A 14,175-nucleotide genomic window follows, 5' to 3' on the forward strand; every position below is an offset into this window, starting at 1 on the left:
CTTTGGGATGAAAACTCACAGTGAAATATTAGAATGCTTTTCGTTCTGGCAAATCATGTCATGAATACTATTCTCCAAAATAATACCACAAAGAACGCTGATAGTGATTACTTCTCATGAATAAGTTGATGAAATGATTGGAAAACGAGGTAAACAAAACACTTACCTTACTAAGCTGTACAAAGGGCTAAGAACCGAAAGTGAACATCGTTGGTGAAACTGACGTCAAGACCTATTCCACTATCTCTGGAATCTTCGTCTTTTATCAAAAACGACGAGTTCCCTTTGCTTAGAAAGTAATCCGTCATCGGGGAAAAGATATTGCCTTCCGCTGCATCATCAGATTGTTTAACTGGACTGCAGAATTTCAAGGAGGAGTGATCCTTAAGCAACTTCTTAGGTAATGAATATGCCATCATAGATAATATGTTGCTTCGGTAAATACCGTTGAGTTGACTAAATTCTGGTATTTATATCTTGTTGGCGAAAAGTTCACCCTAACTTCTCCTGATTTCTTTCATTTTCCAATAAAAATTGATACCATTTTGAGATTGTTTGAAAGAATCTTAATCTTTAATCAAAGAGTTAATCCTTGAGCGCTAATCACGTCTAAATAACTCTGCTATCACTATGATTAGCGCTGGTGTTCTTCACTCGGCTGCTGCACATGTGAGTGATCTTTTGAATTTTTATTTAAATAAACAAACTAATCCTGGAATTCTAGTCTTTATAGAAATTGTAATAGTAAGTTAAATTTTCTCTTAAAGAAAGATTTAGACAAAACAGTGTTCTTTACCTTGATAACTAATTATGAAGTGAAACGCACGTATCTTAATTTTTCAATATTCTTTACAGTAAAATTAGACATGTGTTAAAGTTCGGCGTTGATGTGCGTGTACACCTGAATAACTGATGCACCTGTCTGTTTATGTGAGTCTCGTGGCAGGATTACAGCTTAAAGTAGATCCTGGAGGTAAGGAGTTGTTATAGCAGAGTGAAGTAATTACTAGCTTTGCGGACTTGATGAGATGATAATAATATGGCCTACAGGTTTTCACGAATTAATAAAAACAATATGACATGCAGATGTGAGAAGTAATTGTAGGCCAATATAACGGTAGAGATGAAAAATAAACATAATTTACATAACACTGTAAACCAAAAAGGAATTATTGATGAAAATTGTATTTGAATAAAGCCCTGATTTAACGGGCCACGATATCACCAAGGGAAGTGACCCTAAGACCAGAATTGTAACCATGGGCGATAGACCTACCTCTTGCATTTATTATAGGTTTGATAATGTCGTAGGCTGACTACTGCATTACTGTGGTCCTGTTATTTAATTCATTTATTTATTTATTTGATTGGAGTCTAATGTCGCATATAAATATGGCGGATTTACATACAGGCATTCATGTACATAACGGCGGCCAAGTTAATGAGTTATGGAATATGATTGAATAGCCATCTTTGTTGTTATCCGCTTATTTAGTCTGAAAGGGGAGACTACTTTTGCCCCTAAAAACGGGCTGAAAGTACACGTTATTTCCCTTGGTAAATGCACTCTTTCAGCAAGGAGTTAGCTTTCCACAAATGTCAAGCATGGCAAGCGACCAAGGTGTTGTAGAAGTGAAAACTGTGGAACAGTTTGACAAGATACTAGGCGAGCATGGAGGGTAAGACAAGTTAGAGTCACTCGTTTCACTTGTTCGCTGGGCAGTGTTTCATTTAATAACAATCATTTTACCCTGTAAATATTCACGTCATTGCTTCAATCTGTCGTTGTTGTCATGTCTATCTTTAAATGTTTGAATCACATGATTTCTTTTCATTTAAAACAGAAAAAGGGAAAGTTAATGGTTTTATATTTTCCTGATTCTATTCAGACTCTCTTTTTCCTAAGGTAAACACTAAAAATAATAAAAGGGAACGTTCATTTCAAATAAGAAGTACATTGTATATGAGTCATTTAACTTTAAGTTTCTCACTGGTTGTCAGAAATACCCGCTTGATTGCTGTAAAACGGAAAAACAGCTTATCCATGTACCATTATATATTGTAGGTTATTGGTTGTCCATTTTGCTGCAGCCTGGGCCCCACAGTGTAAACAAATGAATGATGTTATGAGAGAACTTTCTAAAGATTCTGCCAATACTACATTTGTTTCGGTGAGATTAATTGAAAAAGATATATAATACATATTAATATATAAGCTTTAGCAATTCTGCTCATTGTCAACCTGGGCAGAGCAAATCAATTCTGTTAGTGTCCCTTCCCCACCTCTTCACCTGCCCCCATTCGTTCTGTCAAGCTTATTGTCTGAATGAAATACTTAAACTACTCAAAAATCAGGAGTTATTGTTCAGATATTTATTAATTATAAAGTTCAGATGTACATTTACATGTCAGGGGTTCATAGAAGTCATTTTTCCATGTACCGACCACCACTTTCTGGGCGAAATTGAGTTTTTTCATGAACTGAAATTGAGGGTTTTTTATTTTTCGATGAACCATTTGAGATACTAAAATTGAATGTATTTGTACATTGCTATACTTCATTGATTGAAGTAATTATCACTGCCTATATATAAACTCAAGGTTGCCTCCTAGTTGATACTGCAAACTGAAAATTGGCACACATTGCATTTATTGTTACATGTATTTCAGGACACCATTCCAGTGAAGTGTGAAGACCTGCCCAGAAAGCTTACAAATCTAGAGCATCAGTCTAGGTTGACTGAACTCACAACATGAGCAATTGGTCTTGACATCACTTGTAAAAAATATTCAGTAGTCATGAATCAAAACAGAATGGTCATACATTAATGGCTTGTGGAATATGTGGCTATCACTCTCAGTCAGTAAAAGGCAATTGTCAAAAATGATCTGAAGACAAAAAAAAAAAATGTTTGAGAAAATCAAAAATCATGCAACATCTGACATGTATACTAGAAATCTAAATTGTGCATCCAGATGTGAATTCTCTGTGCATTATATAAAAACTCTCTTGTAAAATTATCTTTGTCAAAATAAACAAAGTTTTCAGTCAACAAAAGCAGTTTAAAACGAAGTCTGATCTGACTTATTAACTTGATACTATTCACATGAAATTTTCCGCGAAAATCAGCTACCGGTAATTAGAAAATTAAGAGACCCACGAACAGTGATTTACCCCATGGACTATTGACTGTAATGATCTTTAAATATAGATGCTACATATTTAGAGAGATAAAATTCACTGCTACATTGTGGGTCAGTAAATCATCACTTTTTCCATGACAAGTACGACTTGGATCTCAACGGCCTGTTCATTGTTTTGTAGTGAATCTATGTTGCTGGTAAATGTTCATATCTGGCAAACAAGGGTTTAATTTCCCTGCTATAAGCCATTTTTCAAACTTCAGACTTCCGAAAGCGAAACCTCGATGCAAACTGCATGCTTGCCTTAAAAGGTGCTGAACATATTAGCGCCACCTGATGTGATTGGCAGGAAACCAGTCAGACGGCGTGCGCTCACATGCAATCACTCACACTACGCTAATGTTAGAATCAGAACGATTGGAAGCTGAAGTAGGTCAGATAATTCATGAGAAGCGATCTGACACTGACCAAAGAAGCTTACTGTGTGTCATGTTTGATTTCATACGCCTCCCCGCTTCCAAAAATTGCCCTCTTAAACATTTCCGTACATGGGGGATAACTCGTAACTTGAACAGGCTGCTTCACGGAATTTTAGACATGTTCAAATTGAGTTTATGTAAAATTTTGAATATTTCTTTCAAAAAATAAATACAACCAGTTACTGAGTTTTTATTCAATCAATGAACCGAATACCGGCTCGTCCAGACGACTTCTGTGAAACCCTGCATATATGTGTACCTCAGACCTTATTTGTTGACGTCAAAAAAAAAAAAATGAAAGATATCCAGCATGTTAAATTTCCCATTTTATTCAATATATATAATGATCACTTTTTTGGTGGTGAAACAGGTAGAAGCAGAGTCCGTACCAGAATTGTCCATGAAATATGAAATAGCTGCTGTGCCAACGTTTATATTTTTAAGGGTGAGTGGTTACATATGTTGTGAAGGCAGGGGTAAAGCTAATTTTGTGTTCTCCATGGTCGAGGGGGCTAACATGAAAGTGTGCCTCTCAACAATGTGGTCACTGTGAGTTCAAGTGACTTCCTTTCCGGTCGTAGGTGGGAAGGTCTTTCAGCAACATGCAGGTGGTCGTGGGTTTCCGCTAGGGCTCTGCAGAGTTTCCTCTCACCATAATGCTGGCCGGCATTGTTTAAGTGAAATAGTCTTGAGTATGGTGTAAAGCATCAATCAAATAAAGAAGTAAATATTTGTATTAAATAAATCTCTTTTTTGACTAATTTGACTAATTTCTTGACTGAACTTATGAGCTTTAATGTCTTTCCAAACTTGAAAATGCTAACTAACAAGTAGTAAAAATGGTAGGACTCCTTCATTCTGTAGACTAGTAATAATTTGTGACTTTTAGAGTAACTTGTGTGGAAGTTGCTACCACAGCAGTTTGCCTGGGGAACAAATCAAAGGATAAAACTCTACCGAAATGAGATTTTCAGCATTCTAATTTACAGAGTTATTCTTTTTAAAAATATTTCTGTTGTGAAGATGATTCTGAGTTGAAATTAAATGGTTTTTATTGATCTCCTAATCAGTTGTTCTTGAACTCATTGTGTTGAAGAATAAGGACAAAGTTGACCGCCTAGATGGAGCTAATGCAGCTGATTTAACAAAGAAAGTGAAGCTACTTGCCAGCAGTAGAGAATCAGCACCAGAGCCACCCAAACTCCCTAAAGAGGTGAGTCTAACTACAGTTGGTACCAAAGTCAGAGAAATGAGTGCAGTCTGACTGCTGTCAGTACCAAAGCTGGCCAAACCCAGAAGCACTGGCGATTCCAAATGCAATCTTGCAAAGTCCAAACCCCAGCCAAAGAGGTGAGCCTAACTGCAGTCAGTACCAAGCCAGCCAAGCGAGCTGAGTCTAACTGCCATTAGTACCAAAGCCAGGCAAACCGCCCATAAGATGGGTCTAACCAGAGTCAATGCCAGAGCCCCCCCCCCCCCCCCCACCCAAAGAGGTTAAGTCCAACTACAGTCAGTACCAAAGCCAGCCAACCCTCCCAAAAAAGGTGAGTCAATTGCAGTCAGTACCAAAGCCAGCCAAACGAGTTGAGTCTAACTGGTGTTAGTACCAAAGCTGGCCAAACCCACAAAAGAGGTGAGTTTAACTGCAGTCATCAAAGGCAGCCCAAACCCTCCAAAACAGGTGTCCGAACCAAACCTAGGAACAGCCTCCCAAAGAGATGAGTACAACTAGTACCAGCCAAACCCTCTTAAAGATATGTTTAAGCATTCAATACCCCCACCCTCAACAACAACAACCCCCCACCCCATCCCCCTACCCAAAAAAAACAAGATGTATGTTTTACAAACGAAAGGCTATTATAAGCATTGCAATATTTAGGTTTCAGGTTGTTGATGGCCAATGGTGATATGTGTTGGCTTAAAAAAGAAATCAAGAAGGCATGAATTCCTCCTGTTGTTCCTATACAGTTCTGTCCTTATACAGTCCTGTACTTATACAGTCCTGTCCTTATACAGTCCTGTTCCTATACAGTCCTGCTCCTATAAAGCCCTGTTCCTATACAGTCCTGTCCTTATACAGTCCTGTTCCTATACAGTCCTGTTTCTATACTGTCCTGTACTTATACAGTCCTGTCCCTATGTAGTCCTGTTCTTATACAGTCCTGTTCCTATACAGTCCTGTCCCTTATACAGCCCTGTCCATATACAGTCCTATTCCTATACAGTCCTGTCCTTATACAGTCCTGTCCTTATACATTCCTGTCCTTATACAGTCATGTCCTTATACAGTCCTGTTCCTATACAGTTCTGTCCTTATACAGTCCTGTCCTTATACAGTCCTGTCCCTATGCAGTCCTGTCTCTATGCAGTGCTGTCCTTATACAGTCCTGTCCTTATACAGTCATGTTCCTGTACAGTCCTGCCCTTATACGGTCCTGCCCTGATACAGTCCTGTTCCTGTACAGTCCTGTCTTTATACAGTTCTGTCCTTATACAGTCCTGTCCTTATACGGTCCTGTCCTTGTACAGTCCTGTACTTATACAGTCCTGTTCCTATACAGTCCTGTCCTTATACAGTCCTGTTCCTATACAGTCCTGTCCTTATACAGTCCTATTAATGTTCAGTCTTTTCCTTATACAGTCCTGTACTTATACAGCCCTGTTCCTATACAATTCTGTCCTGATACAGTCCTGTCCTTATACAGTGCTGTTCCGATACAGTCCTGTCCTTATACAGTCCTATTCCTGTTCAGTCCTGTACTTATACAGTCCTGTCCTTATGCAGTCCTGTTCCTGTATTAAAACAATAGAGTATATTATTTAGTTTATTCGTGATTCATGCTCTACTCAAGAATTTTTAGCTTGCCACTATGAAGTAAGTTATTGTGAGGGGGGAAGTGTTGGTGCCATTACAGTATAATGACTTGGGCTTTCTTGTTGATTTAATTACAAGATCTTAGCACAATCTAATTAGAAAATAATATCTGTGAATGATAGTGCCATTCTACCTTATTTTGGTTTATATGTCAGTGTCACATCACTTAAACATAATGCAGTTTTACGAACTGCTCAATAAGGCGAGCTACCAGTGTTCTCTGAATGCCTTGTTTGCTTTGTATTTTCCCGTATACTGTTTTGGTATCAAAGACAGAATGCCTAGTTGGGTATCACAAGTTAGCCAGTTAAGTAGATAATATATGTGTTAATTACCTTAATTCTTTCAATTTTTTGTGTCCAGGATTTGAACGCCCGTTTGAAAAAGTTAATCAGTGCTGCCCCAGTGATTCTATTCATGAAAGGAACTCCAGATGAGCCCAGATGTGGTGAGTGACATGAAGATGGTCTTATCAGCAAAATGGCTGAAAAAAGGCATTATTAAGGTGCATGTATATATTGTCATGTCTTTGTTGTGAAACCATTTTGGGAAATACAAAGTTGGTACTGTTCCTCCAGCAGTGTATTCTAACTGTTTGCTTTGAGACGTTTTGCGTCATGCGTCTGGTTTAATTTGTTTAACAGTTGGCAGTGAATTTCAGGACGGACGGTGTTCACAACAGGGACGTGCTGGAGATCTCGATTGTTCCCATTATGCTAGATAAATTTAAACCTTTAGAAACTCACCTTTTTCATATGTTGTCTGTCTGCATTTTTCCTTCAGGTTTTAGTAAGCAAGCTATCAAAATCCTAAACGACAAGAAAATCCAGTACAGTACCTTTAATATTCTCACAGATGCAGAGGTTCGACAGGGTGAGTATTAGACCTTTATTATCTGTTTACTCTTTACATGTATTTTTATTTCTTATTGGTCCTTCAGTCATTATCCTCAGGCATTCAAATGTGAAAAGGTACTCTCTTTGTCTACACAAATGTGTGAATATCTTCAAGTTAGAGGCTGTTAAATTTAAGACTGGCCTGTGTCTGTCATTTGCCTTTCAGTTGCTACGATACATGAGGTGTGGGCTCAAACCTGGTTTCGGGCAGGGAATTTGTAGGTTCACCTATTCTCTGTGGTTTCTTTGGTGACAAGATGGTGTTAACATAGCTTATGTGACTGTCATTATCCATAGGGCCTTTGTATCGAGGAGAAGGTCGGTGGTTTACCGTGTGCACATCCATTTCTGCTATCTGTAAAAATGGCTGCCATTATTTAAGGAAAAAGGCTTGAATATTCCGTCAGACAAAATTCATATAAGTAGATAAATATGTTGGCTTGCCAAGTTCGGTTGGCCGATTTGTCACAAGCCAAAAAATGTTATGACCATAGATTAAGTGAATACATGTATTTTAGAGCACTGTGTGCAGTGCTAATACATTGTAGACAGAAAAGTAAATGTCTTATGCGAAAAAAAAAAAATCTAATACTAATGATAGAGATAGAGATTCTATAGAAACCAGTATTGGAAGAAAAAAAAGAAACAAGTTTATCAAAGCTCAGTAATTGTTGGGTTGATTAGGTTACATCAAACAAAGGTATTTTTAATTATGGTCTACAGTTTTATACATTTGACACCTGGAAGTTTACCTTATGAAGGTTTTACTGTAATTTCATCACAGGTTTGAAAACATTTTCTGACTGGCCAACATACCCACAGCTGTACCATAATGGAGAGTTGTTGGGTGGTCTGGACATTTTGAAGGAGATGGTGGAGAACGGAGACCTAGACACATTACCAAAGGAGCAGGATTTAGACACCAGGTGAGCATGGTGGTAAAACAACATCCAAATAATTGACGCCTGGCAAAATGGTAGGGATAGGAGAGGATGTTTATTGATTTGTTTTAGCATTGTATTCAACAGAGGAAATATCAACAGCCTACAGCTATTTTTTCCATGTGTAAGGGTACCACTATCAGAGAGTAAAGATGAGAACAACTAATTTGTTCAACTCTCAGATCAGTGATAGGCCTTACACAAGATCAAACAAAGAAACATAAAGATGCTTGAATAAATTCAATATATACTGTATATTTTTACAAAATAGAAAAATAATAGTTCTGACAGTAATATACAAAACAGTGCAAATAATTACAAAAATATATAGTCTCATACTGACGTTCAAATCCAGATGGAATACTCCGGCTTCCAAAGGCGAGTCAGTCCATGAAAATATTGAACAGTTGAGGAATTGACCAGTTGTAGTGGGCATGGCATGCTGATGATGGCTTTCTCCCCAAACTGCCTGTGAAGGTGTAACTTCTTAGGGCGGACAGGTTGACAGTAGCATCCGTGATGCCCACCAGGTGACATGTTTCACTCCTCGGAAATATACACAAAGTCACTTTTAGGGTAAACTGGAATGAAATGTACCAAATGCCTCAAAGAGACAATGAGTGAAAATACTGTCTCAGAAAATAGCAGGTGGTTAAACACAATCTCACAAAGTGCTGTGTACAGAAAATGGAGTGCAAATGACAAGTGTAGAATGATGTGAATGGCGATATCTCCAAACCTGGTAAAATCCTTCACAGTGGATGACAGTAAATATTACTGCTCTCACAACTCCGTGGCTCATATTTTCAGACTAATGTAAAGAAAATTCTGGATGGTTTGATCGGATGTATGTTAACATCATTACATATTTCCAGAAAGTATACTCTATGTACAATGACACTAAACTCATGAACACCAAAGCCTTGAGAACGCTCAACTGAATTACAGTGCAGGCTATATGTTGTTACAATCAAGCCACAGGGACATGGGCTCAGTTTCACGAAGCTCTCATAACATTACTCACAACTACCATGATGATGTAGTTAAGTAGGTAGTTAAGTGAATGTTATGTTAAGAGTGCTTCGTGAAACCGGGCCCAGGACTAGTTATGCTCATCTTTGACCAGTGATTCACCTACACCAGGTTGTGTATCTGTGGTGACTGCTTAAGTGGCCTAATTGCTAGTGCATCCACTTCAAAGCCTGGAAAAATGCGGTTGCTGTGAGTTAAGTCCAGCTCATGCTGGCTTCCTCTCCGGCCATGGGAAGTTCTGCCATCAACCTGCGGATGGTCGTGGGTTTCCCCTTGGCTGTGCCCGGTTTCCTCCCACCATAATGCTGACCGCCATCATATAAGTGAAATATTCTTAAGTATGGCATAAACCACCAATCAAATATATAAATAAATCAAAGCCTGGAGACCTGGGATCAGTTCCGGGTTGAGTCATACCAAAGGCTTTCAAAATGGTACTTGTCGCTGCCTTGCTTCGTGATCAGCGCTGAGAGGTTTGAGCAAGGAAACAGTGTAATTTGAGTGGGGATTTGGGGGGGGGGGGGGGGGGGTGTCTTCAGCATGATACCTCAGTGGCATCAGCATGGACTCACCCTGTCAGAAGAAGATACAATATATGTACACACACCTGATGACTCCTCGTCATCATATGGCTGAAAAATTGTTAAGTATGACATTAAATCTCGTGCATACATGTACCTGTGGTCATTAATTTTGATCTGTTATCATTTTGTAGGTTAAAGGAATTGACTAGTCGCTCTCCAGTCATGCTGTTCATGAAGGGTGATCCGGAGACACCAAGGTGTGGCTTCAGCAGAAAGATCACAGAACTATTGAAAGAGACTGGGTAAGGCAGCTGAATGACTCGACTCAAGACATAGGAAAATTCATTGGTGTTAACTACTGTAAGGTAAAGCATCTTCAGGGGTGCTGAAATGAACTGAGTATACGCAACTAAACAGTTCAATTCAGACATTTAGAAATTCTATCTTGTAAACTACATGTAATGTAGAATAAGGTAAAGCAACAACACGTACACAGCTGAACTGAATCCCACTGTGAAATTCCACATCTACTAGATAATATGGCAAAGCTACAAAAGAGCTGTACGTGTATTTAAGGAAACTGGATACCGTAAGGTTTTCTCACAGGGAGACATTGACAGAAAACTTGAGTCTGATAGTCCCGTAGATTGGATAAAGGACAATGAAATTAAGTTAGTCTCACAGTCATAACTGATAAATATCAGCAAAACTTTAAAGTTTTTATCCCACATCATATTTGATTTTAAGTGTTAATGAACTTCTACATCCATAATCACAGAGCTGCCTTAGAATGGGATACTGGCACAAGATTTCAGTGATGCTGGACATTCCACTGCAGCGTTAACGGCGCGACGTCACAGAGGGTAGACAAAGTACGTCACAGATGAGACCGCAGCACGCAACATGTTTCATGTCGCGCAACAAAAGACTTGTGATGTGCAAGTCCTATGTCACCCTAGCACCATCTTTTGTGAGGGGAAAGTCTGCCGTTATCCCATTATGCCAGACTCGGTCTTAATTCCAAAACAGTTTAGTGTGCTAAAATTATGACGTACCTAAGGAAGTATTGAGTTGTCATAAAATTGAAGTTGAGTGCTTCCGTTCAAATTTACATGATCTACATGTAAGTTTGTGGGTAATGCCACTATTAATTCAGTGTAAGACAGCTTCACAATCATTTGGCTTGATACTTATTATTAGTCTTCATGGATTTCAATTTTTGAATGTGTTTGTGTTATAGAGTGAAGTATGACACGTTTGATATACTGACTGATGAAGAAGTGCGACAAGGATTAAAAGCCTATTCAAATTGGCCAACATATCCACAGCTGTATGTAAACGGCGAGTTGATTGGGGGACTGGATATTGTCAAGGTAGGTACCAGCTCTTTTGATGACAAGATAATTCTACAGTTCCGTGGTTTCTTTATGACTCACTGCGAGTGCCTCCTCTTGCAGGTTTGGACATTGAAAGCAGTGGCTTGCTGCGAGTGCCTGCTCTTGCTGGTTTGGACATTGAAATCAGTGGCTCGCTGCGAGTGCTTGCTCTCACTGGTTTGGACGTTGAAAGCAGTGACTCACTGCGAGTGTCTCCTCTCGCTGGATTGGATATTGAAAGCAGTGGCTCGCTGCAAGTGCCTGTTCTCGCTGGTTTGGATGATGAAAGCAGTGGCTCGCTGCAAGTGCCTGCTCTCACTGGTTTGGACGTTGAAAGCAGTGACTCACTGCAAGTGCCTGCTATCATTGGGTTGACGTTGAAAGCAGTGGCTCACTGCGAGTGCCTGCTCTTGCTGGTTTGGACAGTGAAAGCAGTGGCTTGCTGCGAGTGCCTGCTCTCGCTGGTTTGACGTTGAAAGCAGTGGTTCACTGCGAGTGCCTGCTCTCGTTGGTTTGGGCATGGAAAGCAGTGGCTCACTGCGAGTGCCAGCTCTCGCTGGTTTGATGTTGAAAGCAGTGGTTCACTGCAAGAGCCTGCTCCCGCTGGTTTGGACATTGAAAGCAGTGGCTTGCTGCGAGTGCCTGCTCTCGCTGGTTTGGACGCAGTTTTAAGGCAGGAGTTTTGCCAAGTACCAGGTGAAGGATTACTCCAAGCACCCTAATTGGCGGCTTAGAAGTGAAAATGTTTAGTACAGCATGAAACACCAATCAACTAAATAACTACAGAGTTCATTTTTTAGGAGTAAGTTAATTTTCACTTGTTTTTGTTTTCAGGAACTGGCAGAATCTGGTGAACTGAAGAATATACTAACTGATGGACAAGCTGTATAATAAACCGAGAAGAAGAATGAACACATTAAGATTGCTCTCTGGATATTTTACTCTTTTGATTCAAATCAATCATGGATTACCCTTAATGCATCAGAATAGTGCATGTTGTATTCCATGGGAAAGTTGGCAGTGGTTTCCTCCCTTGTTATGGCTCACCACTAGATGGCAACTTCGTTTCTGATCCTAATCAGAATCTCCAGCCAAGTATTTCTTGTTTTTAATTTTATTTAAAATTTCCTTGCAAATTGAAGCCTATGAAAGGAGATCCAGAGCATCAGGGATGGTCAGGGGATTATATGGAATCCCGAATTCCCGAATGTAATAAACAAGCTCATGCTTCACTGAGCAATCAGTCTATGTTCTTACCACCAACAGTTCATGTTTTCCTCAGCTTTAATCATAATGAATTTAGTACATGTACATGCATATATACACTTACTTCACAACAGATGCACATGATGAATGGGAATTCAGGAGAGAACTCCCTGAAGATTGAGCATGACCACCCAGCACCTTTACACAGGTGGAGTGGCATGTCAGATATCTCTTACAATGCAGAACTCTTTATGTACAAAGCTATTACAGAAGTTAGCACCCAGTGAATCTTTGCTTGCAAACTACCAGCAGATGATGTCAAACTGCACTTACAGCGACAACGTTCAATCGTTTATGTACATGTATATAGGGTTAAACAAATGCGTGGCCGCTTGATTTTGCAGCAGAGCATGGAAATATGTTGATATGTTTAGATCTTTAAGAAGAACATGGTTGAGTCCAGAAAACTAAAGGCATCTTATACCAGAAATCTAACGGAGTATTACATAATCTTGTGGAAATCAGGTTTGTTGCTATGGTCATGTCCACATGCAGGGCATTAAGAAAAGGGTCTTGACACAGGATGAGATACAGGACTTTACAGATAAGGGCAGGAAGTTTTTGTAATGTCACCAGAGGTGATCAACAGTATTAAATTGTATTGATTGGTTAAGTTGGTTTCTAACTGGATGGTGATTGGTACAGAAGGTCGTGTCTGATAATTGACATGTTTACTGGTGTTAAATGGTTGTGGGATATTATGTGACAGGAGAATGTGGGACAAGTCATCTGGAATAACAATAAAGATGAGATAAAACACTATTTACGTAGTGATCTGTTTATTAGCCATGATATATGATTGGCAGCTGTCAACCAGGTCCCAATTTCACGAAGCCATTTCTGACTTGAATTAAAACTTAGAATGTAATTTTAGAGGTTACTTTGGAGTCTAGAAGTTAAAATTTTGACCACCTCATTAATGTTATCTTGAAGGCATAAGTGTCAAAATTTCATCTTCCAGTAGGGACCACCAAAAACTAAGTATAGTGACGAGTTTAAAATTTTGACGTAAGTCGCTTTGTGGAATTGGCCCCTGGTTGCCAGAAATTTGCCACAAATCTTGTGAGATTTACAGCGGTTAACCGAAACTCTTTTCATTCGTTTCCACCCAGAAACCATCAGTTTTACCGCAGTGATATAAAATAAGCTTAAGCATACCTGTTTATCATTTGACCCACGTTCATGCACACAGGTTTTGTATTGCTGATTTGTTAGGTTAAATTCAACTGATTCTAATAATTGGATTTCAAACATTGAAGAAGACGGAAAGAAATTCTATTAGCACATGATCCATACTGACACTGTCCAAGTGAAGACATTAAGTGGGTTGGGGGGGGGGGGGCGTTCACCATGTCGGGCAGACACTACCCCATCCACCCTAGCTCAGGTCAAGCTACAGTGATAGCCATGACACATACGTACATGTAGTACTCACTTGATCAAATAGCCTAGTTTTCATTCATTGATATTCCACATACACGAACATGTTGACGTAGGCCTACATATGTAATCCCGCTTTTTTGTTTTTGATCACATCACTTTCAAGTAAGTGTTACATTATGAAAAAACAGTTTTAAATATAACAGGAATTCATTGAAATGTCCATATTTACTTTTTAGTCCGCATATTTTTTCCAAAGCCG

General features: G+C 39.2%; 1 protein-coding gene across 1 annotated transcript; it reads left to right on the plus strand.

Annotated features, from left to right (window-relative positions):
• Nucleotides 1-1,596: 1,596 nt before the first annotated feature.
• LOC135468118 (glutaredoxin-3-like) lies at nt 1,597-13,105 on the plus strand. The gene is made up of 10 exons (XM_064746190.1): nt 1,597-1,679; nt 2,066-2,171; nt 3,994-4,068; nt 4,720-4,836; nt 6,862-6,946; nt 7,282-7,371; nt 8,179-8,320; nt 10,083-10,193; nt 11,132-11,264; nt 12,102-13,105. The coding sequence occupies exons 1-10, from the start codon at nt 1,597-1,599 to the stop codon at nt 12,156-12,158; spliced, it is 999 nt and encodes a 332-aa protein (XP_064602260.1). The 3' UTR covers nt 12,159-13,105.
• The last annotated feature ends 1,070 nt before the right edge of the window (nt 13,106-14,175 follow it).

This window comes from Liolophura sinensis, chromosome 6 (assembly GCF_032854445.1).
Source record: "Liolophura sinensis isolate JHLJ2023 chromosome 6, CUHK_Ljap_v2, whole genome shotgun sequence".
Lineage (NCBI taxonomy): Eukaryota > Metazoa > Mollusca > Polyplacophora > Chitonida > Chitonidae > Liolophura > Liolophura sinensis.